The sequence below is a fragment of the Ovis canadensis genome, chromosome 24 (assembly GCF_042477335.2).
Source record: "Ovis canadensis isolate MfBH-ARS-UI-01 breed Bighorn chromosome 24, ARS-UI_OviCan_v2, whole genome shotgun sequence".
Classification (NCBI taxonomy): Eukaryota; Metazoa; Chordata; class Mammalia; order Artiodactyla; family Bovidae; genus Ovis; species Ovis canadensis.
Genome location: NC_091268.1, coordinates 21,455,459 through 21,477,877, shown reverse-complemented (window position 1 = coordinate 21,477,877; position 22,419 = coordinate 21,455,459). Strand labels below are relative to the sequence as shown.

General features: G+C 47.1%; 1 protein-coding gene across 6 annotated transcripts in view; it reads right to left on the bottom strand.

Moving 5' to 3' along the window:
- Positions 1-21,307, bottom strand: part of LOC138428933 (RNA binding protein fox-1 homolog 1) — a 436,622-nt gene extending 415,315 nt beyond the window's left edge. For all 6 annotated transcript variants that reach the window (XM_069569887.1, XM_069569885.1, XM_069569890.1 and 3 more), the window contains exon 1: positions 20,938-21,307. In XM_069569887.1, coding sequence (XP_069425988.1) covers positions 20,938-21,036 — 99 coding nt within the window. In that variant the 5' untranslated portion in view covers positions 21,037-21,307. The remainder of the gene's footprint in view (positions 1-20,937) is intronic.
- Between the last annotated feature and the right edge of the window lie 1,112 nt (positions 21,308-22,419).

Sequence of the window (22,419 nt, the reverse complement as noted above, 5' to 3'; positions counted from 1 at the left end):
GATTCCACATATGCATGATATAATATTTGCCTGAGTGAAATAAGTGACTTATTTCACTTAGTATAATAATCTCTAGGTGATCCATGTCATCTTTATGGCTGAGTAGTACTCCATCATGTGTACCTATATAGACCATCTCTTCTTTATCAGTTCATCTGCGGATGGGTGTTTACACTGTCTCCACGTCTTGGCAATTGTGAGTGGTGCTGCTATGAACACTGGTGTACATGCAACTTGCCAAATTAGATTAACTCATATAATTTTTACAGCAACTCTGAAAGGCAAGTTTTGCTACTACTATCACGGTATGACTGACAGGGAAACTGAAGCACAGAAACGTTAAGCAACTTGCCCAGGATCACAGAACATGTGGGTGGTCCAGGCTCAGGCAGCCCCATGTGTATTTCCCAAAGACACATTTTTGCAAAATATATTTCTGCAGGTCTCCAATTGACTAATATAAAACAGAATTTTCTTTTTATTATAATATGTACCATACTGGCTAAGAACTCAGATATCAGGCCCATACTGAGCTTAGGTTCAGAATCTGGCTCTAACTATTCCTGGCTCTGTTGACATGGATGAGTTACTGAATGTCAAATAATTCACTTATAAATTCGGAGGTTATAATACTCTCCTTACTAGGTTGTTGTGGGGAGCGCTCTAAATAGTGTAGCAATGCACTTGAAAAACTTCTTGGGCTCGAGTCCACTTCTGTGAGGGTGGGGTTGATTCATGGTGATTGGTTCCATGGTAGCCTGATCATCTCTGTTTATACAAAGGCCAGCATTTAAGGGACTGCTCACTTCTTGCTGGTTGACCCCAAACATCCCAGCTCCATGAATAAACAAAGCCCCATATTGCTTAAGCTACTTCCTGAGTTAGTTTTCTGTCCCTTACAACTAATAGATTCTGGGTTAATTCAAGAGTAACCATGGGAAGAGCAGATATACATACATGCATCCCTGGTGGCTCAGAGGTTAAAGCATCTGCCCGCAATGTGGGAGACCTGGATTCGATCCCTGGGTCGGGAAGATCCCCTGGAGAAGGAAATGGCAACCCACTCCAGTATTCTTGCCTGGAGAATCCCATGGACGGAGGAGCCTGGTGGGCTACAGTCCATGGGATTGCAAAGAGTCGGACATGACTGAGCGATTTCACTTCACTTCATGCTTTAAAAGAGTCATACGGGATACTTTTTGCTTATCTGTATCAGCAAACATCTTATAGAACTTTCCAGGCAAGAATACTAGAGTGGGTTGCCATTTCCTTCTCCAATGCATGAAAGTGAAAAGTGAAAGTAAAGTCACTCAGTCGTGCCCGACTCTTAGCAACCGCATGGACTGCAGCCTACCAGGCTCCTCCATCCATGGGATTTTCCAAGCAAGAGTACTGGAGTGGGGTGCCATTGCCTTCTCCGATCTAAGCACTTTAGAAACTTTAATTGAGTCAATCTTTCAACAAGTCTCTGATTTTGGTGCCTGTATTAGCCCCATTATACAGATGAGGAAGTATCATTCAGAAAGTTCAAATCATTCATGGCTAAGTTGAATGGGAGGGCCGTAGGTCTGTGTGATTCCTCTTCTCACTTTCCATTCCTGAGCATGCTGGTGTATTTGCTAAATAAGGCATCCTGGAAACTTACGAAGGAGCCAACACCACCTCTTAGGTGTGCATGCGTGCATGAATGCATACTCAGTCATGTCTGACTCTTTGCAACCTCATGGACCTCAGTCTGCCAGGCTCCTGTGTCCATGGAATTTCCCAGACAAGAATACTCAAGTAGGTTGCTGTTTCCTCCTCCAGAGGATCTTCCTGACCCACGGACTGAACCCACGTCTCCTGCATTGGCAGGAGGATTCTTTACCACTGAACCACCGGGTACCTACATCATGAACCTTGTCTCCATGCTGAAATCTCCTGTAAGTGAGCCCTAGGAAAAACTGCATGAATGGTAAGCAAGAACTGAAATATTTCCTTCCAGAGAAATCCCACTGCTGCAGAGCTGTGACAACACAGATCAAGCTATATTCAGACCCGAACCCAAAACAGCAACCTGACATCAACCCACCACCATCCATATCTTTCTAAATAATGTTTGGCAGAGAGTGCTGTTTGCCCCTTCTCCAAATAAAACTCCTGGGCTGGGTCATTTTGAGGAGTGTATTTTTATGCACACCCACCTATCACAGATCTGAACTCAACAGGTTGGCATTCCATAACATAATTACTGTGTTCGTTTGCATCGCCCCCCAACAATATTGGATAGAGCGCGGGGTAGAAATTCACAGATTCCAGGGTGTACGGCCGTGTTAGGGTTACAACCCAGACCTCACTTCCTTGGAGACTCCATGGCTGACCTCAAAGCTGAATACTTCTTTTAGGACCGAAATAGAACAAAGGGACAAAAGGGAATGGAAAGATTTAAAATTAGGATTAAAAAAAAAAAAAAAAGAAAAGGAAGCTTGGCACTGGAGTGGCCTTCCTTAAACCGCTTGAAACTTACCAACGATGCCCAACTTTCACTGTGGTTTATCCCCATATGTTCCCACACTCCCTCTGAGACCTAACTTTTGCAGGCACTATTTATCATTCTGGCTAGCGGTGTGCTCATCTGCCTACCAGGCTAAGCAGCCCTCGTTGTTATTTTTGTAATTACTGGGAGTCTTTTTCATGTTGCACTCTGCCAGAATCCCAGCTCACCACACACCTGCTATACTCAGAACACATGGAGAGAGGGGGGAGGGTCTGACAGTAAAGAAGAGAGGAAGATGGCCTTCCTGCTCACAATGAAAAGCAAAATCAGGAATAAAGAAGTCCCTGTGTACCATTTTTTTTAAGGCTATACTCAGAGTCAGCTTGTTCTTTATCAAACACTCCATGCTCATTGAAAAGAATGTTCATTAGAATAAATGCTGGCTGCACTTTTTAAACAAAGATAAATTCCTTTTGTCATTGTAGTGACCACAGTGCATATCATCATCCCCGTTTTATAGATGAGAAAACTGAAACAAAGAAAGATAACTTGCTAGTGGGCATACGTGATGGCAAGGGGCAGATTTGGACCTGATTTAAATCCAAGTGCTCTGCAACGGTTCTACTAGACATCGTTCTCATCAGCATCACCACCATCACCAAACATCAGCATCCTTGCCATCGCTGTTGCCACCACCATCACCACCACCAGCACCTTCACCACCATCAGCTCAACCACCGTCATCACCCAGAGCATCACACACCCCCGACCACACCACCATCACCATCAGTTCCTCCAGTGCTATCACTACCAGCATCAGAACCAGCACCACCACCTCCATCACCACCATCAGGACCAGCATCAGCACCTCCATACTACCTCCATCACTGTTATCACGACCAGCACCTCCACCACCATCACCATCACCACCTCCATCACCACCATCAGGACCAGCATCAGCACCTCCATCACTACCTCCATCACTGATATCACGACCAGCACCTCCACCACCATCACCATCACCACCTCCATCACCACCATCAGGACCAGCATCAGCACCTCCATCACTACCTCCATCACTGATATCACGACCAGCACCTCCACCACCATCACCATCACCACCTCCATCACCACCATCAAGACCAGCATCAGCACCTCCATCACTGTTATCACAACCAGCATCAACACCACCATCACCACCATCAGGAACAGCATCAGCACCTCCATCACTGTTATCACGACCAGCATCTCCACCACCATCACCATCACCACCTCCATCACCACCATCAGGACCAGCATCAGCACCTCCATCACTGTTATCACTACCAGCATCAACACCACCATCACCATCACCAGCATCAGGACCAGCATCAGGACCATTACCACCACCACCACCAGTACAATCACTCCTGAGCTCTTATTTGCCAGGGGCTGTTCTGGGAGCTGTATAAATCACCTCATGCCATGATCATGACAATCCCACGTTACTGGCCCTGCTATACCTCTATTTCACAAATGTAGAAACGAAGCTCCAGAGAGGTTAAGAGACATGCCCACTGAGCTGGTCAGAGGTCTGAAAGATTCATAATGTTTTAAAGATCCAGAGCCACTTCTGCCGGACACCAACAGGAATGCATCTAACTTCCGAGCTCCCCTGACCAGACGTGGGGGATGGAGGCATTGCTCCTGGGACATTTCATCCAACTAGCTCTCCACTCCTCACTCGGTATTTCTGAAGTCTGCTGCTAAGAGGGGAGAGGTCACACTGTCAATGTGGGTGCCATTCTCTGTGGTAACTGCTACCAAACCAGGTGCGGGGCCAGCCGCTGAGATTCAGAGCCCTGGCCAAGCAGACTCCAGGGAGCACAGGCTGGAGCTGGCTTGTAACTCTCTTCGGTGAAGCCCCCTGTAGTCCAGGGTGGTGCCTCTTGAGACATTACCATCCTCCTCCAGCTCTCAGATGCCCCGCCCTGCAGGATATTACACGTGCTCGCCTTTGGCTGAATACCTGCAGTGGGGGGTGGAGAATGTCACAGGGAATATCAGGCTTATTTTTCAAACTTTTCCCTCCTGTCCATCTCTTGTATCAACTCCCGGGTACGTCATCTTGCATCTGAATTATTACAGCAGCTTCCTACCTAAGCCTCTGCTTTCAATCTCCTTCCCTGCTACTCTTGACTCCACAGAACAGCCCCACTGGTCTTTTTAAAGGCTAAATTCAATCATACGTGCCCGCTGCTTAAAGACCCTCTGTGGGGAAGGAGAGGGTGAGACAAATTCAGACAGTAGCACTGAAACATATCAATTACCATATGTAAAACAGGTAGCCAACGGGAAGCTTCCGTATAGCACAAGGGAGCTCAGCCCAGTGCCCTGTGATGACCTCAAGGGGTGGGTGGGAAGCTCAAGAGAGAGGGCATGTGTACACATTTACGGCTGATTCATCTTGCTGTCGGGCAGAAACCAACACAACATTGTAAAGCTATTATCCTCCAATTAGAAGTAAATTTTTTAAAAAGACCCTCTACGTTCTTTTTTTTTTTTTTCCTTTGTATTTCTCTGGGATTAAAATCCACCCCTACACGGATGCTTCTACACCCCTGTGGCTTCTGGCCCCTCTCTGTCTCTCCTGCCCTAGCTCACTGTCCCACAGGCCCCCTGGCCTTTCTCAGCCTCCCCTGAGATCACCCAGGTTGGGACGCACACATCCCCACTCACCTCTCTGTCCACTTCCTACTTGGCCTCAGTCTCAATGCAGCTGCCTTAGAGGGAACACTCTTCACCTCTGAATCCAGCCCATTTTGTTTTCTGTGGACCCTTCTTTCAGACCCTTTACCACCACTTGCGATACCGATGTATCAAGGGATCGCTAATCTCAACACACTGTGAGCTCCATGAAGGAAAAAATGACGTGGGTTGTTCCTTCCTGTGTCTCTTTAGGGACTGACCTCATTTCTGAGGCAGCGCAGAGGCTAAGTAAACATTTGTTGAGTGAGTGAGCGATTGAATTAATTATTAACCAATTACTTAAGTGAGAGAATGAGGTCTGAGCCAGTCATTATGGGTGACACACGCTTTGTTGTAGATGATACGGTAAGTCTCAGCAATAGACCATGAAGTGTGAGGAACCCTCTACAAATGGCCAGTCTTCTCCGAGAGTCTGGGATAAACTTTGAAAAGTCTGTCTCACGTGTTAGGCGAGAGTTGTCTTATGTAATATAGTAATTGCTGGCTTGAATTAAAGACATCATTATTTTGGAGAGTTGTTCTTTTTCTGATATAAAAAGTGAAGGATCCACCTCTTATATGAACACATCTCTTATATATCATCTTCGTGGCATGCTACACAATTAAGAAGGAAATGTGATTTGATTTTTTTGGGGGGGGGGAATGGACATTTTCCACAAAGCCAAGAAAAGCTATCAGGATAAAGGACTGTTTATTTGGGTGAATCACCAGCTTTGCACAAATCCCAAGTGCTAATTGCATAATGGATCTTTACAAAATGCCATAATACGGGTTCGGCTGGTGTCTCTGCTTTTGGTTTGAAAAATAGATTGTTTAATAACCCATCAAAGCTATATGTGAACCGAGTAAACAATGGAGCAGATGTTGACTGCTGTCTTGTGCCTCGTAGACATAATTAAAGACAATGAGACGCTCACAAATGCAGAGAATGGAGGCCAAACACAGACACGAGAATCAGTACAATACGAATGGAAGCTGTGTGTGCTGGACACCTGCTTTCCCAGTGCAGAACGCTGTATCATATTTCCTGTGATGGCAAACGGCTGTACCGTCCTTTATTTACTTATGTAAATATGTACACTCTGTTCTCCACTTCTCAAGAAGATGAGACTGGGAAAGGTAGTCTTTGCAATTGAATATTTGTTTCCATCTCCTGCCTGCTGACTAAGACCCTGGACAGTTTCAAAAAACGTTTTTTCATTTTCTCATAAGCCTCAATGTGAAAAAGAACCAGTTAGCCAAAACATTCCCATCTCTAAAAGAAATGAAAGCCCCGGTTTGAGTGGGGGTTGGTTGCAGCTTTATTCATTTGTCTCTGCATTCAATCTTTCATGCATTATTTAGGGAATCTACTAAACTGACATGTTTATTTCCTAAAATCCTTACATCTCTTTGTGTGTGTGTGTGTGTGTTTTAATTAAGGTGCATTTCTATAAAATCAAACTTTCATCTTATGGTAAAAAGAAGCCTGTGGGATAGCATATGTAAAGTATGATCCTAATTTTCTAAGTATTCTGTTTCCCCCTCAAACTCCTACTCAGATCTCTGTTGGTTGTTATCAATCAGTTCTATAGGGGAAGAAATAAAACCACATGCAAAATGAGATGAATGATACAATGAAGAGAACACACGTGCAATATCCCCTCCACCCCTTCCCCCCAGAAATTCAGGACTTTTCTCTGTGGATACCTTGAAAAAGGAATGGACAGTGGTAAACACACCATGTGACTATATCATTTTTCCCCTTTAATTAGGAACAAAAAAAAAACCAGGAGGGATTAAAATTCACTCTTTGTGGCTCACTAGAGAGGAGAGAGTTTCCAAGATCCAGAATTCTCGATTCAGAAAATAAATATCTTCTCTCAGCTTTAAAACAAAGCCAAGTCCTTTTTCTGTGAATAATTTAAGAAAAAAAAGTAAAGCCTCAAAACTCCCATTGTTTAAAGAACCCACGTTGTCCTGTTGACTTGTAGTGAAGGAGTCTTTAGCACACTTGCCATCTCCTGGTCTGCTGTCTTTGACGGCATGAAGGAAGCGGGTGGTTCTAGTGCGGTCTGCACCTCTTCCTGCTAATAAAGCGGTGTCAGCCCATTTTCACAGACACCATAAAGCACGAACTCCAAATGGTAAACAAACAGGGCTGTGACGCCACTGCAAAACAAACAAACCAACCCTGAAACACCCTAGATAGATGGCACCCCCTCTTTTGTTCATCCCTTCTAGGAAGGCAGGTCCCGAGGTGGACCTGATTAAGCCCACAACACACACACACACACACACACACACACACACACACACACAGGCAGACACTCAGGAAGGTTGTAAAGCACTAAATTCTTCTGATTGATGAAGCAGTCTCCACTGCATGGAGGAAAACAGCCTGGTGAGCCCAGATCCCACCTCCAGAAATTCCTTTATTAACAAGACCGGCCCCGCACGTGAACAAAAGCAGTGGCTTGGGGTGTATAAATCATTAATACGGTGCTGGGCAGTGACTGCATTTCCTGAGTTGGATGGAGAGCTGCTCAGCACGGGGGGATCTGGGGATCAGAACTGGCAGTAGAGACGGGCAGGCCACTCTTCTCCCAGCACTCGCCATCAGCTCTCCCCCACTGGCTCACCCACTCCCCAGCTCAGCCCCCACCCCTGGATAACAGCCTCCATGTGTGCTGTGGTTGTTTCAACAAGCATCCGAACAACTTAAAATGGCAAAAAGCTTCCAAGCCGAGACATCTCCAGACTCTTTGCCTTTTTGACATGTTTTGCCTTGAAAAGGAAGAAGAAACAAGGGTGTGGTTAGGTGCAGAGGGATGGCCTAACTGAAGCGGAGGTGTATCGGGGGGACCAGTGCCCTGCAGGGCAAGCAGGTGGTCAAGGGGACAGCACAAACCCCAGAGCTCAGAAGCCTGGTTCTGGAGGGAGATGTGTGTGTGAAAGTGTGCATGTGTGTGTGTGTCTGTGTGTGTGTGGCACGTGCCTTAGTCACTCAGTCCTGTCTGACTCTTTGCAACCCTGTGGACTGCAGCCCTCCAGGCTCCTCTGTCCATGGGATTCTCCAGACAAGAATACTCAAGTGGGTTGCCATGCCCTCCTCCAGGGGATCTTTCCGACCCAGAGATCGAACCTGGGTCTCCAGCACTGCGGGCAGATTCTTTACTTTCTGAACAACCTGGGAAGCCCCTGGAGAGAGCCAGTCTGGTTTTAAGTATGGGCTCTTCAGCACGCACACACACACACACACACACACACACACAACTTCCGTCTAGGCCTCCCATCTTAAAAATAAAAAAAAGAAAGAAAAAAACATTTCATATTCCTATCAATTCCCCTGGAGGCCTTTTGTGGGGGATTAAAAGACATAATCCATGTAAAAGGGCTTAGTTTCACGTGCTTGTCATGAAGCACAGAAAAGTTATTATTTCATTATTTTTTATCATTTTTCATCATCATCCTCCGCCTTGAAACCAGCTGGATGCTCTGCTTATCCACAAGACCTAACAAGCCGCATCTCCAAGCTTGTAGGGGAGTCTCACTCTTTGAATGGAACCGAAAGGAGACGGAAAAAAGAAAGAGTTCTCAAGAATCCTGAGTACCGTGTTCCAAACGGAGACCCCTAGTGGAAGGTTGTGCCATTGCACCCTGAAGAGAAGGACTTTTCCACTTGGCTGTTCATTGCTAACACTTGGGGGTTTGGGAGGGGGATGGTGAGGCAGAAGAAAGGAAGCGAAAAAGCTTTACACAGATTATTTGGATGAGAGAAACTGTCAGAGGGTTTAAGTAGAGACGATCGATAAACCCCAAGCCCAGCCTGTTACACGAGGTGCTTTTGCATTTCCAGAAATTCCAGGAGTGGTTCAGATGAGAGGGATGTGAGGCTGGGAACCCCTAAGCTCTGTCCTTTTGCTTCAGAACAAACAGGACACACGATGGGAAAGACTAGAGATCTGTTTAAGAAAACTGGAGAAAGCAAGGGGACATTTCATGCAAAGATGGGCACGATAAAGGACAGAAACGGTAGGGACCTAACAGAAGCAGAAGAGATTAAGAAGATGTGGCAAGAATACACAGAACTGTAAAAAGAAAAGATGGTCTTAATGACTGGATAATCACGATGGTGTGGTCACTCACCTAAAGCCAGACATCCTGAAGTGCAAAGTCAAGTGGGCCTTAGGAAGCATTACTATGAACAAAGCTAGTGGAGGTGATGGAATTCCAGTTGAGCTACTTAAAATCCTAAAAGATGATGCTGTTAAAGTGCGGCACTTACTATGTCAGCAAATTTGGAAAACTCAGCAGGGGCCACAGGACTAGAAAAGGTCAGTTTTCAGTCCAATCCCAAAGAAAGGCAATGCCAAAGAATGCTCAAACTACGGTACAACTGCACTCATTTCACATGCTCCCAAGGTTATGCTCAAAATCCTTCAAGCTAGGCTTCAAAGTACGTGAACCGAGAACTTCCAGATGTACAAGCTGGATTTAGAAAAGGCAGAGGAAACAGATATCAAATTGCCAACATCCGTTGGATCATAGAAAAAGCAAGGGATTCCAGAAAAAACATCACTTCTGCTTCACTGACTACACTAAAGCCTTTGACTGTTTGGATCATGAAAAACTGAAAAATTCTGAAAGAGATGGGAATACCAGACCACCTTACCTATCTCCTGAGAAGGTCAAGAAGCAACAATTATAACCTGACATGGAACAACTGACTGGCCCAAAACTGGGAAAGGAGTAAGACAAGACTGTATATTGCCACCTTGTTTATTTAACTTATATGCAGAGTACATCATGTGAAATGCTGGGTTGTGTGAATCACAGGCTGGAATTAAGACTGCCAGGAGAAATATCAACAACCTCCGATATGCAAATAATACGACTCTAATGGCAGAAAGTGAAGAGGAACTAAAGAGCCTCTTGATGAGGGTGAAAGAGGAGAGTGAAAAAGCTGGCTTAAAACAGCATTCAGAAAACTAAGATCATGGCATCCAGTCCCATCACTTCATGGCAAATAGATGGGGAAAAAGTGGAAACAGTGAGAGATTTTCTTTTCTTCAGCTCCAAAATCACTGTGGACAGTGACTGCAATCACGAAATTAAAAGACACTTGCTCCTTGAAAGAAAACCTATGACAAACCTAGACAGCATATTAAAACGCAGAGACATCACTTTGCCAACAAAGGTCCATACACTCAAAGCTGTGATTTTTCCAGTAGTCATGTATGGATATGAGAGTTGGATCATAAAGAAGGCTGAGCGCTACAGAATTTATACTTTCAAATTGTGGTGCTGGAGAAGACTCTTCGAGTCCCTTGGACTGCAAGGAGATCAAACCAGCCAATTGTAAAGGAAATCAACCCTGAATATTCACTGGAAGGACTGATGCTGAAGCTGAAGCTCCAGTCCTCTGGCCACCTGATGCAAAGGGTTGACTCATTAGAGAAGACCCTGATGTTGGAAAAGATCGAAGGCAGGAGAAGAGGGTGACAGAGGATGAGATAGTTGGATATCTATCCTCAGATAGTTAAAACAGCATCATTGACTCAATGGACATGAGTGTGAGCAAACTCCAGGAGACAGGACAGGGAAGCCGGTGTGTTGCTGTCTACAGGGTCGCAAAGAGTCAGACAAGACTTAGCAACTGAACAACAACAAAGAGGACACGGTGACACATATGCCCTCTGGCAGGACAGATCCAGGATCTAAAAATGCACGTGTCAGCTGGACCGACCATCCCCAGACTGGGACATCTGCCCAGGCATCAGTCAAGGACCCAGCCATCACCAAGCCCCGGAGGGACTCCCTGGACTCTCCCGGTGACCATCTTCACTTTAGCCGGCTCCCACCCAAGGAAAGCTTATAGGAATGAACTTGAAAGGGTGGCTCAGGTCTCCTGCATCCAGAACAAGGACATTCTGAACCGAAATAAGTGAAGCCCCTGCAGTGTGATTCTGTCAGCTTTTGAAAGTAAATAACTGCTACTGACAAGAGCAAGACAATTTTTATTTCCCCTCCTCCTGTCACAGAGCATTAATTAAGCTGTGCAGCCACTGTACAAGCCGGTACCACCAGCAGGACTTCCAGGGGTCGGGAGGAAAAAGTGGAAGAGAGCCAGGACAGGTAGGAGGATCCGAGGGACCCGAGAGAGACCCCTACCCCCTATATGCCTCGTGTGTGTCCTCAGCAAGCCACGGGGGCATGGATCATGTTGATTTGGGAGAAATTGAAAACAAAAAATGATGTTTGATAAACAGATGCTACTTTTTTTAACACAGGTGTTCATTCAGTCTTTCATTCACTTTTTAATAAACACCCATTGGCCACTCACCCTGTCCCAGATGCTGTGCTAAGGATTAGATTTAATCTTGCAAAGAACAGTATGAAATAGTTATTCTTACCCCTATTTTTTTTTTTCACAGAAGGCAATTAAAGCCCCTGAATCACGTTAAGCAACTTGCTCGATCCAGTTGGATCAGCTAATTGAGTAACAGAGCTGGGATAAGCCTTCCGCTCACCACTTCTGTCCTACATACAGCTCCGGAGACACCAGTTCTTTCAAAGTAGGCTTTGCAAAAGAGCTGACACCAACTGGTTCTAAAATAATGTTGGTTTCTCAACTGAATTTTGAAAGGATCTTGAGATGGGCACTTGGAGACTGCGACGTGTCCACCGCATCATCCCTTCTGCTTCTTTGGAGCCAAATGTTGTTCATGTGTGGTCGGAGGGCCCATCCGTTGGGCAGGGGGTACCTCTCTCCTCTCACTCCTGCCTAAGGGCAGAGCTCGCCCCATGCCTGGAGATAGCTGCTGCTGCTGCTAAGTCGCTTCAGTCGTGTCTGACTCTGTGCGACCCCATAGACGGCAGCCCACCAGGCTCCCCCGTCCCTGGGATTCTCCAGGCAAGAACACTGGAGTGGGTTGCCATTGCCTTCTCCAGCCTGGAGAAAGCAGAACCATCTAAAGGAACAGCTGGGATATTCACTGTTGTTTTTGATAAGGAGGATCTGGTCCTCGAGGTGAGTCCCGGGCAAACATCAGATGCCAAAAAAGAAAAGGCTCACTAAAACTGAAGCTTTTGTGCATTTACTCATCAGGGCTGGGAAATCTGAGGCTCCGAAATCCTACGGCTGCCTGTACTTTGTTCCACAGCTGCCAAGGTAAAACAAAAAAAAAAAAAGAAAAAGTCGTTACCTCCCTAGGAACACACACACCTTCTGAATGCTTTTTTTTAAAAAAAACTCTGGCTCCAGTTCCTAATTTTGATTCTGTGTGTGTTTAACCACAACATAAAGAACAGGATGAAAAGAGGGGGAGGCTTTTCCTCACCTGGGAACCAGTTAGAGTGTCAGAGGCCCGAGCACCGCATTCTGCACAGTCCCACCAACTCAAAGCCCCCGTGTGAAATATATGGCTTTTGACATTAACGATGGTGGTGGTGCAGTGGTGAAGAATCCACCTGCCAGTGCAGGAGACACAAAGAATTGGGTTTGATCCCCGGGTCGGGAAGATCCCCTGGAGAAGGAAGTGACAACCCACTCCAGTATGCTTGCCTAGGAAACCCCACAGACAGAGGAGCCTGGCATGCTACAGTCCATGGGGTCGCAAGAGTCAGACACGACTGAGCACCCAGGATAGCACAGAGATGCTAAATATATGGCTATAGGTCTCCTCTACTGTGGACTCTTGACTACTGCTCTGGCAAAGAGGACAAGAGGTGACGCAGAGAAAACTAGAATTTTGCTTTTCGCAAATTGGGTCCGGAGGAATGAGCCATTCCAGGCCAGGCATAGAAGGGGATTCCTAGGAAAGCCAATGGACCAAGACAGTGTTAAGCAAAGGTGTGGCCCTGCACCTATGGTTCACAAGATGGCACCCGGATGGACAACTGAATGGACCCCATGTGAGCATGGGGTTGGCGGGGGCTTTGCTTTGTTCTAGGAACAGTCGAGAAGATCAGCTGGCCCCTAACGGGAGCTCAGAGACTGAATGAATGACCGTGCGCATACACAGGTACTTCAATGTGCAAGTATTTCAAAGTCTATTGGGAAAAATGCTATCACAGCTGTGACATGATGGGATGTCTTGATTCATTTATTAGCATGTTTATTTGGGGTTTGGGCAATCTACTTTGAAGTTCAACACATAAGTGAATGCTAAGTAGATATCAACTGTTGTTGATGAGTGAATTGGCAGAAATTAGGAAAGGGATGCTTGAATAACATGTGAGAAACTTTGGGCCACATTCATTGTTTTTGCTGTGACAAGCCCGCTCACTGTGTAAGCACCATGATAGGGTTTTGACAGAAGATACCAGCAAGACTCTTGGAGCTCCACAACTAACGTCCTACTTAGGGCTTCCATCAAAACCTCTCTCCACTTGCAATCGCAAAACCTGTCTCCGAGTGTCGCACAGAACAACTCAGAAGTGGCTTTGTCTCGTTTGTTCGCTGGACACTCATTTCTGTCTTTTCTCCCTTTTTCAATGTGGCCTAAGAGGGTAACAGGCTTCCCTGATGGCTCAGATGGTAAAGAATCTGCCTGCAGTACAAGAGACCTGGGTTTGATTCCCACGTCAGGAAGATCCCCTGGAGAAGGGAATGGCAACCCACTCCAGTATTCTTGCCTACAGAATTCCTTGGACAGAGGAACCTGGTGGGTTACAGTCCATGGGGTCGCAAAGAGTCAGACACGACTGAAGGGACTAACACACACACACTCTCTCTCTCTCTCTCACACACACACACACACACACACACACACATCTTTTACATACAGGCTTCCCGGGTGGTGGTGCTATTGGTAAAGAATCCTCCTGCCAATGCAGGAGACACAAGAGACCCAGTTTCAACCTCTGGGTTAGGAAGATCCCCTGGAGGAGCAAACAGCAACCCAGTACTCTTGCCTGGGAAATCTCATGGACACAGGACCTGGCGGGCTACCGTCCATGGGGTCGCAAAGAGCTGGACATGACGGAGCAACTAACACTTTCCAGAGGGCAACAGAAGCCACATTCTATCCACAGAGACCACCACACTGGCAGCTGACCCAATTCCACCACTTACTGTCTCCCTCGGTCTCTTACATCCTCTTTCGCAGACAAGGCAGGTGGACTTGCTCTTCTCCATTCATTCCTGAAACACCTTTCTCCACAATGCACACATCCCTTACCCTCCGGTCAGGAAAATCATCACTTTCCTCCTGGGATTCACACTGACCCAGCCATCAGATAAAGCCCAACAACCAATAACTGCTGCTGATCCTCACCCATCATCCTGCTTATTTCCTGCACAGCACTCTCCATGATCTGAAAACACCTGTCGATTCACTTACTTCTGTACCATCTAGTCTTTTACTAGAATGCGAGCTCCAGGGTGGCGGAGATTTTCCCTAACCATTGCGCAGCATCATCCTTGATGCCTGGAAATCATGTTTTGTGTGGACAGGTGAAAGATGAGTGATTGGACGTGTAATGGCACACAGCTGTAAAAAGCATGGACAGTCACTGCCTCCTCTGGCTTATAAGTACATTCCTCCTCTCGCTTCTCAGGCGCAAATGCATTCATCCATTCATCCATGGCACATTTTATTTTAGTTGGACAACTACTAAGTCTCAGACTTTCTTCTAGGCACGGGGGTAGAAGAAAACAGAAATGAAGGCGTCTCTGCCACCATCTTGCCTGCGGTCTAACAGGTCAGGACAAGCCAAGCAAAAGCTCCCGCTAAAACACCTGATGCTTAACAAATATTACAAGTAAAACTAACACGATATTTACTTTAACAAATATTAAAAGTAAATTAACAAGAGAGCACTCAGGAGTAGGGTCCCGGGCAATAACAGAAAGTCGTCATCTTTTGCCCTTTTTTAGCCGAGATCCATCAGTCAGCACCATAGTATGCCAGGAAGAGCAGAAAGAGCAATGAAACCTTTTTTCCCCAAACTGTTTCAGGAACCAGAAAGTTCTAACCACAGAAGCGCTTTCCCAAGCCTATAACAGGCTCGAGAATGGAACTGGGGGTCCTTTGGAAAAACCTTTCTCTAGGAGTTTCTTCCTGCAGGGGGTCTGCTCATTGCCCCCAGCTCGGCTGCACTCAGTGTGGTTGAAATGCCAGGGCCGAGGCCAGGGCCCTCCTGAGCTATTGTGTCTGAGAGCTCACCCCACCTGACGCAGCCCCTCTGAACCGGGCCAGGCCAGGCAAGCCACATCACGTAGACAGTCCCAGAGGAAACGCCCAGCCCTGCCAAGTTCTCGTGGGGCAGCGCGTGGGGAAGAGGAAAACTATTGATGAATGGAATTTTCTTTGCCTTTCTTCAATGAATTAAACAGCACACTGGGACACCTCTCCCCGTCCATCAAAAAGGTCTCTACAGAAGGGACGATTACACCCACACTTTGTCATCTCTGCTCATTCACAGGACAACCTCCTCTGCGCGTTGCGCCAACGAACCAACCTGATTTTGTTTACAAGGCAGCAATTTCTCTTCCAGAAGACTATTATTTGCCTGACAAACGACACTGTTTTCATCCGGCCAAATATGAATAAACAAGCATTACATTTTCTCTTGGGGGCACAGAGCCTGGTTAAATGAATCAGAAAACCCTAAAAAAAGATTGTCTACCCTCCGTCCATCAGTTACTGGACAATTACTCAAGGGTCGGCTGCAAGGAAGACAGATGGTGTGAGCGCTAATAGGACGGGCTTTCTGGGCTCGGGTAAAGGCAGAAGCCGCCGGGTGTGTGCTGACACGGGGAACCGCCACGAAATGGCAGACAGAGCTGCCGAATGGCGCAGGACTCGGGTCTCCGGCCTCACAGATGCCTACAGTTTTCACAAGTGCATGCTGGATGAAATATTCTCCAGGCTGACATGGCCCAAGGAACCCTGTAGCGCTTCCCCACCCTGCTTCAACACAGATCCCTAAAAAAGGAAGAAACAGAGGGTGAACCTTGGCCCACCTAAGATATGGGTCTTTTACATGGCAGACAAGAGCCCAATAATTCATGTCTTTCCCCCTTCACTGGAAAATTCGGAGAAACTAGGAAAATTGGTTAATAAGCCAGTTTATAACACGCGATCTCTCTACAAAGAGACACGAGGTTCTCGGTTCTATCAGGGAGCCACCCAGGCTTGGGAATAAGCTCATTCCAGCCACTTAAATTCCTTAAACAATTCAGACATGAAGATAATCTATCCTAATTCTTTTCTGCATTATTGACACTATTGACTCCCCCCGATCCACAGCACGATCTAATAAATCAACACGGGATTAAGCCGAGAAGAAAGAAGGTGATAAAATGCCATTTGGTCCTCTATAAATCATCAGATGAAGCAGCACGAGGTAAGTAACTAGAATGAGAATTGAACTTCTCTGCACAGCCATCATTGTTACGGCCTCCCTAGCGTGTCCCAAATTTATAACCGCGGCAGGTGCGTGGGGGTGAGAGCCCCCCACCCCCGACCCCGTCCCCACTGCCTTGGTGTAAGAGCCATCTTCCTGGCGACTTGGAGCTGAGATCCGCTTTCTAATTAAAGACAGAAAGGGTTGATATGCAGGTTTCAGTTCAATCGCTTTCGATCTGAAGGTGTCCATAGTGAGCAATGACTTCATTTACCAGGAATTACCCTTTGTACAAACCACTTCACTATTTAAAACAAACCACATGGATCATCATTAAGTGGGGAAAAATGACCGATCGGATATTGACAGTGGCACCGTCCACTTCAGGCCCTCCCCGCCCCCACCCCCCCCCCCCCCCCGCCCCGGCCCTTTCCCTTTTAATGTGGAATTTAAGCATTTGACTTGTTTTCATATTGAAGCTGATAAAAAGGTTCTCAGTGAAAAGGATCTGACAGATGAGAAGCTTTCTTAGAACAGGACTGGGAGACACTGATGGAGGTTTAGGAAGTGGGGAAAATGAAGTTAATATGCTACTGATCCTCTCCCAGGGAGTTAGAACTGAGCGTAAAACAGCTCTAGGGGAAATGTGGCACGCACTGTGAGTCAGGCAGCAGACCTGTCTGTTCTGTCCATACGCTTACCATACCTAACCATGCAATGCTCTTTGGCGCATGCCCTGTGCCTTTAGGGTGGACATCAAGCATCTCTTGGTGTTTTGTTGTTGTTATGAGGAATGTGTGTGTGTGTGTGTGTGTGTGTGTGTGTGTGTGTGTGGTTGTTTTCTATTTCTCTGTGAAAAACACTACCTGGCTTGTAGTAATCTATTCAGAATTTTCCCTCCAAGTCAGACTGTCGAAATGTGTACCTGCTTTGGAAAGCTGGGCAGATTCTATACTGGGGAGGTGTGAGTTTGAAGTTCACTTGGGAGAAGTAGATTCACCATCAACGAAGACACCAGATAAAGATGCTGCAGTGTGTCAAGAACGGAGGCTGGAGCAGAAGCTTGCCCTAGAGGGCAAGACTGAACCCAGAACTGTTACAAAGCTCGCCTGTCCCTTCCACCTTTAAAATGGTCCAGGGCCCCAAGATCGCCGCTCCACCCTAGAGGAATACAGATGTGGGTACATCTGTATGTGATGACATCACTGGCCTCGAGATCTAGATGCCAAAAGGACCCCTTGACGTGATCGCAACCGTAGTAACATCCCTGATGTGAAAAGAGAGGAGAAAAAGGGAAAAAGAAAGAAATTGTAACTGTAGGAAAATGCTCGCCTAAAGCAGAGTCAGCGGGGAATAGCAATCAATGAAATGGAATAAGTCAAATAATTTCAACGCCAAAGTTGCCTCTTCTTCGGCCTGAATAAACAACTTCGTTTTCTTTTTTTTTTTTTGGTGGCAAAATGGTTACGCCGTTTTCATTTGGTCATTCAGGGTAAACACGATGCTGAGGTATCCAGATTGATTTTTGCTTTTATGAGTTGTCTTAGGAACAAATCTGGGAGGGTTTAGGAAGAGAGGTGAGATGTCAAGGCTAAGGCAAAGAAAACGGATGACGAAGTCATTTTCCTTCAATACTGGATGAGAAATAAGCACCATCAGAAGCTTCATTCCAGGAAAATGTATTTTAAGGAGGACTCAGGGGCCCCTAATTAGAGTGTGTGCCTTTAGAAAACAGAATGATAATGCTTCCAAAATAAGAGTGGTGTTTTAATTATGTTCTTATGTAACTGGTGATCTGAATGATCAAGACTCCTGAAATATGTTTATTTCTAAATAATAATAAAGGAAAAATGTCTCCAAAGAAAGTGTCATTTATCATCAGTGTGGCCCCATCCAGCCATCTAATCAGCTTTGAAAATACAGATTTAGCCCTCCGGTCATCAAACTTAAATAGGGATACCGTGATAGTTATAGATTAATAGCAGATAGAAAACACTGTAGAGATGTACAGAGAGGAGATGTATGGATGGTAACAGTAAGTGGTTCGTGGAGACTGACGTGAACTCTTTCACACCCTTCATCAGCCAACTGTCTGCACTGCTAAATAAAAGCACTGACATGAGACGTGTGCACGGACTATCACGCCAGCCGTGGTGAGGAGGGATGACCTGAAGATAAAGCTCTCCCACCCTGAGAGGGAGCCTTTAGCGAGGTGGAATGAATGGCTGGAAAACCTGGTTCTCAACCTGACAGGCAAAACTACACGTCTGCCTTACTAGACTTCAGGCATTAAGTGAAACTCGGGAAAAATGCACACACACAGACACACACACAGATACACACACCGCATTCCGATGAATGTCGGCATCACCTTATCAGTGCTTTCGTAGAAAGCATTATAAGCCCTGTCAGAGACTGGCGAGAGGGTGCCTTCCACGGTGTCAAAGCCCACCTTTGTCTACTGCCATATGGAACCACAATGCTGATTCAGTCACTTCTAAATATTTGTGATGGCTGCCAAGATCCCCCTTGAACCACCCCTTTCTAGAGCAGGAATGTTTCTCCCCCTCCTCCATAGACACTGCCTGACTGATGTTAAAAACCCCTGCATTCCTCCTAGATAACTTGTCCTTTTCGAGGCAAGAATAACCTCTCATTCAAAGTCACTGTCTTCTTTGCTAAGTTGTGCCCCCCAAAGCAAAGCAATTTAACAACCTAGAAGGAAGAAACCTGAATATATTCTTAAAAAAAAATGTATAAAGAAACCATGAGCACACTGAACACTTGTAGTATTTCACTTGCTAGGTAATGCTTTTCAAATTGATTAATAAATAACATGAAAGAAGTGAATACGGTAGGCAAAAGATCAGCTCATATTAATACTTTGATTAAATTCAGCTGAGGTTTAGCATTTGTAGAAAGCTCCTTAGGAGACTCTTCTGGTGGGTAACTGGTATAAAACACACACACACACTCACACTCACAGCAAAGGCACAGAAATGGTAGAAGCAGATGAATCACATCATATGTTACCAATAACCTCTTGGGAAATGTTTCCTGGCACAGCTTCCTTAACGACAAACAGGATAAAACACTATTTAAAAGGATAAACCAGTTTGGCCCTAAGATAGTAAAACAACGAGAAAAATTTTAAAAAGGTTGTTCTCCAAAAGACTCGAAAGAGACAACGCGCCCAAGAAATATTTTTTCTGGAGGCAACCAACTTGATGACAAATTACCCAGATGTTCAAAGCAGAATCTTGACATTTTATGAATACGCAGGGTCTTTGGAGCACGAGGCCCCCTGGAACACGTGTAAAGGAAGTTTAGTCAACCACAACCACACACACTTAACACATGGGACTCTTGAAGGGAGTCAGTGGAAAAACAGATTCAAAGACTACAATCAGATTAAACTAGAGAAGGATCCGTGATCCTGGGAAGGGAAAAGCATTCCTTCAACTCTGCCAGTTCACATCCACAAGCCCTGTCCAGTGAGACAGAGCTGGGCTAGTCACCCCACAAGGCAATACTGAGCCTGTTTCCCAAGCCTTGGAACCAAGTTAAGCAGTCACTCTACTAGTAAAAAATGAAAAGAAAAAAAAAAAAAGGTCAGAGGGAAACACCCAGAGAAAGACAAGAGAGTGGAAGATTCTGAAATAGACACAGAATGGAAAATAAAACGCAGAACCCATCAACAAGACCGTTATGGGAGCCTGGGGGGGCGGGGGGCGGGAGCCTTTTTCCATGCCAACAAAGACTGCATCCTAAACCACTAGCCTTCATCACAGCATCCCCTGTGAGTTTACACGCAGGTTCCGGGGCTGACACGCTCCAGAAAGCCGAGGGCTCGGGTCCCCAGCGGGCGGAACATAGCACAACCCAGACAAACTTAAGGAAACAAAAATACTCAGCACCTACCCACCGACATATATGTTTTTTGCACTCCTTATTAAAGCGGCTGAATGAAAACTCCAGACATCCAAATGCCTCCGCAAAGACCCAAACTCTTAGCATCAAAGAGGTCTCAGGCTCATATCGCCACCGGACGCACGGACACGAGAAAGAATGTGAGTGATTAAAAAAAAAAAAAATGCAGTTTGCAATTTTAAACTCCCGATACCCAGGTTCAGAATCAGGCGTTCAAAGTACCCAGACAGCAGCAAACACAGCCAGGCGCGGGGTGTCCGGGCTCCACGGAGAACTAGGGGCTCCGATTCCCACCCCTCCGGTCCACACGCAAGCATTCCCCGTTCCCCAAACCCATCCAAGGTACCAGAGCGCTTCCCAACGACTCGGGTACCCAGGCCGCCGCCGCCGCCGCCGCCGCCGCCGAGCCCCAGGGAAGCAGCCACCGAGGGAAGAAACGCGCGCCTTACCTGCTGTAAGTACATAAAAGTCAAGGCACACGAGAGCTGGGGACACATGCCCACGCTGGGGAGCGCCACGCAGGTGGCCCCCGTCAGAGGATGCTGCATACTGGCGCCCGCCGAGCACGAGTGGGCACGCTCGCACGCAATTGCCGCTGCTCTTTGCCTGGCCGCTACAATTTTTTTTTTTTTAAATTTTGCTGATTATCTAAGTCAAAACCCGGCGCCTGTCTCCCTTCTCTCTCTCTCTCTCTCTATCTCTCTCTCCCTCCCTCCCCCCCGCCGCACCCCGCGCGTCGGTCCGTCCCTCCTCCCTCGCTTTCCTTCCCGTAGGTTCTGCTAGATCCCGGTGGCGTTCATCTCTGCCTCCAACTAAGACACTTGAGAGGGCCGGGCAACTATTTTGTTCCTTTCGTGGCTGTAGCTGGTTTTGTTTTTTTTTTTTTCTTTTCTGGTTGTTGGGCCTGCTTTCTGAGGCCCCTCAAAGTGGAGGGTGTCTCCTGGTCCCCCGCCCCCGCGAGGATGGGAAAACCAGCAAAGGCAACTTCTATGGAAGGTAGAGGGGGGCGGAGGCCCTCCGGGAGATGCTGAGTAGTGGCGGGGGGCCTTGGGGTAGGGGGGGGGGAGGATAGAGCTTAGGGTGAGAGAGAGGGAGGGGAGAGAGAGAAAAAGAAAGAGAGAGAGAGAGGGAGGGAGAGATTCAGACTCACACCGAGGCTCAAGCCGCTGATGCTGAAGCCGCGTCTCCTCATTTGTCAAATGGGTCCAGGGGCAGGGTTTTTTTTTTTTTTTTCCCCTCCCGTTTGCTCTTTTTTTTTTTTTTTTTTCCTTAACGACTCACCAAAATTCAAATTGTGTCTGCTAAAAATCTCCGCGGGGCGGGCGAGGAAGCGATCGAGCGCCCCACACCGCCAGCATCCAGGCAGGCTGGACAATTCGTGCAATGGGAGCCGGGACCCAGAGTCTAGATGTGGGGTGGCGGCGGGGTGTTTGCCCGGCTCGGTTGGGCAAATAAACACAGAAATGGGATTCCCCCTCGTGGGAGTGCTGGGAGGACGCCTAGGGGATGGGGGGCGGGAAGGGGCGGCCAGGGGGAGCTGGGGGCTGTTACGGGCGCTCGAGGCAGGGAGGTTGGTGGGGGTCCCCGCACCCCGGGCGGGGCGGCCCAGGTGGCGCTGCACCCCCCGGGCCTTCGGGGCGCCGCTTTTTGCTCTGCGCCTCCCCTTGGCTGAGCCAGCAGCCGGGCGCACACCACCCAGCCCGAGACTGGAGATGGGAGAAACCGCCCTGCATGGGGTTGGGGGCTGGCGTGGAAATCAAGCCCCTGTTCGAAGACCACCTCCAGCCCTACGGCCAATTCAAGGGGGCTTCACTCTGCCTAGGATCCCCGCTCTTCTCAAATTAATAAACGCGCGGGGTGGGCAAGTCCGGATTTGATCAGCGATGACTCTTGGGCTGCAGCCCCGAATAACCCCCATCAAGGTTTATTTA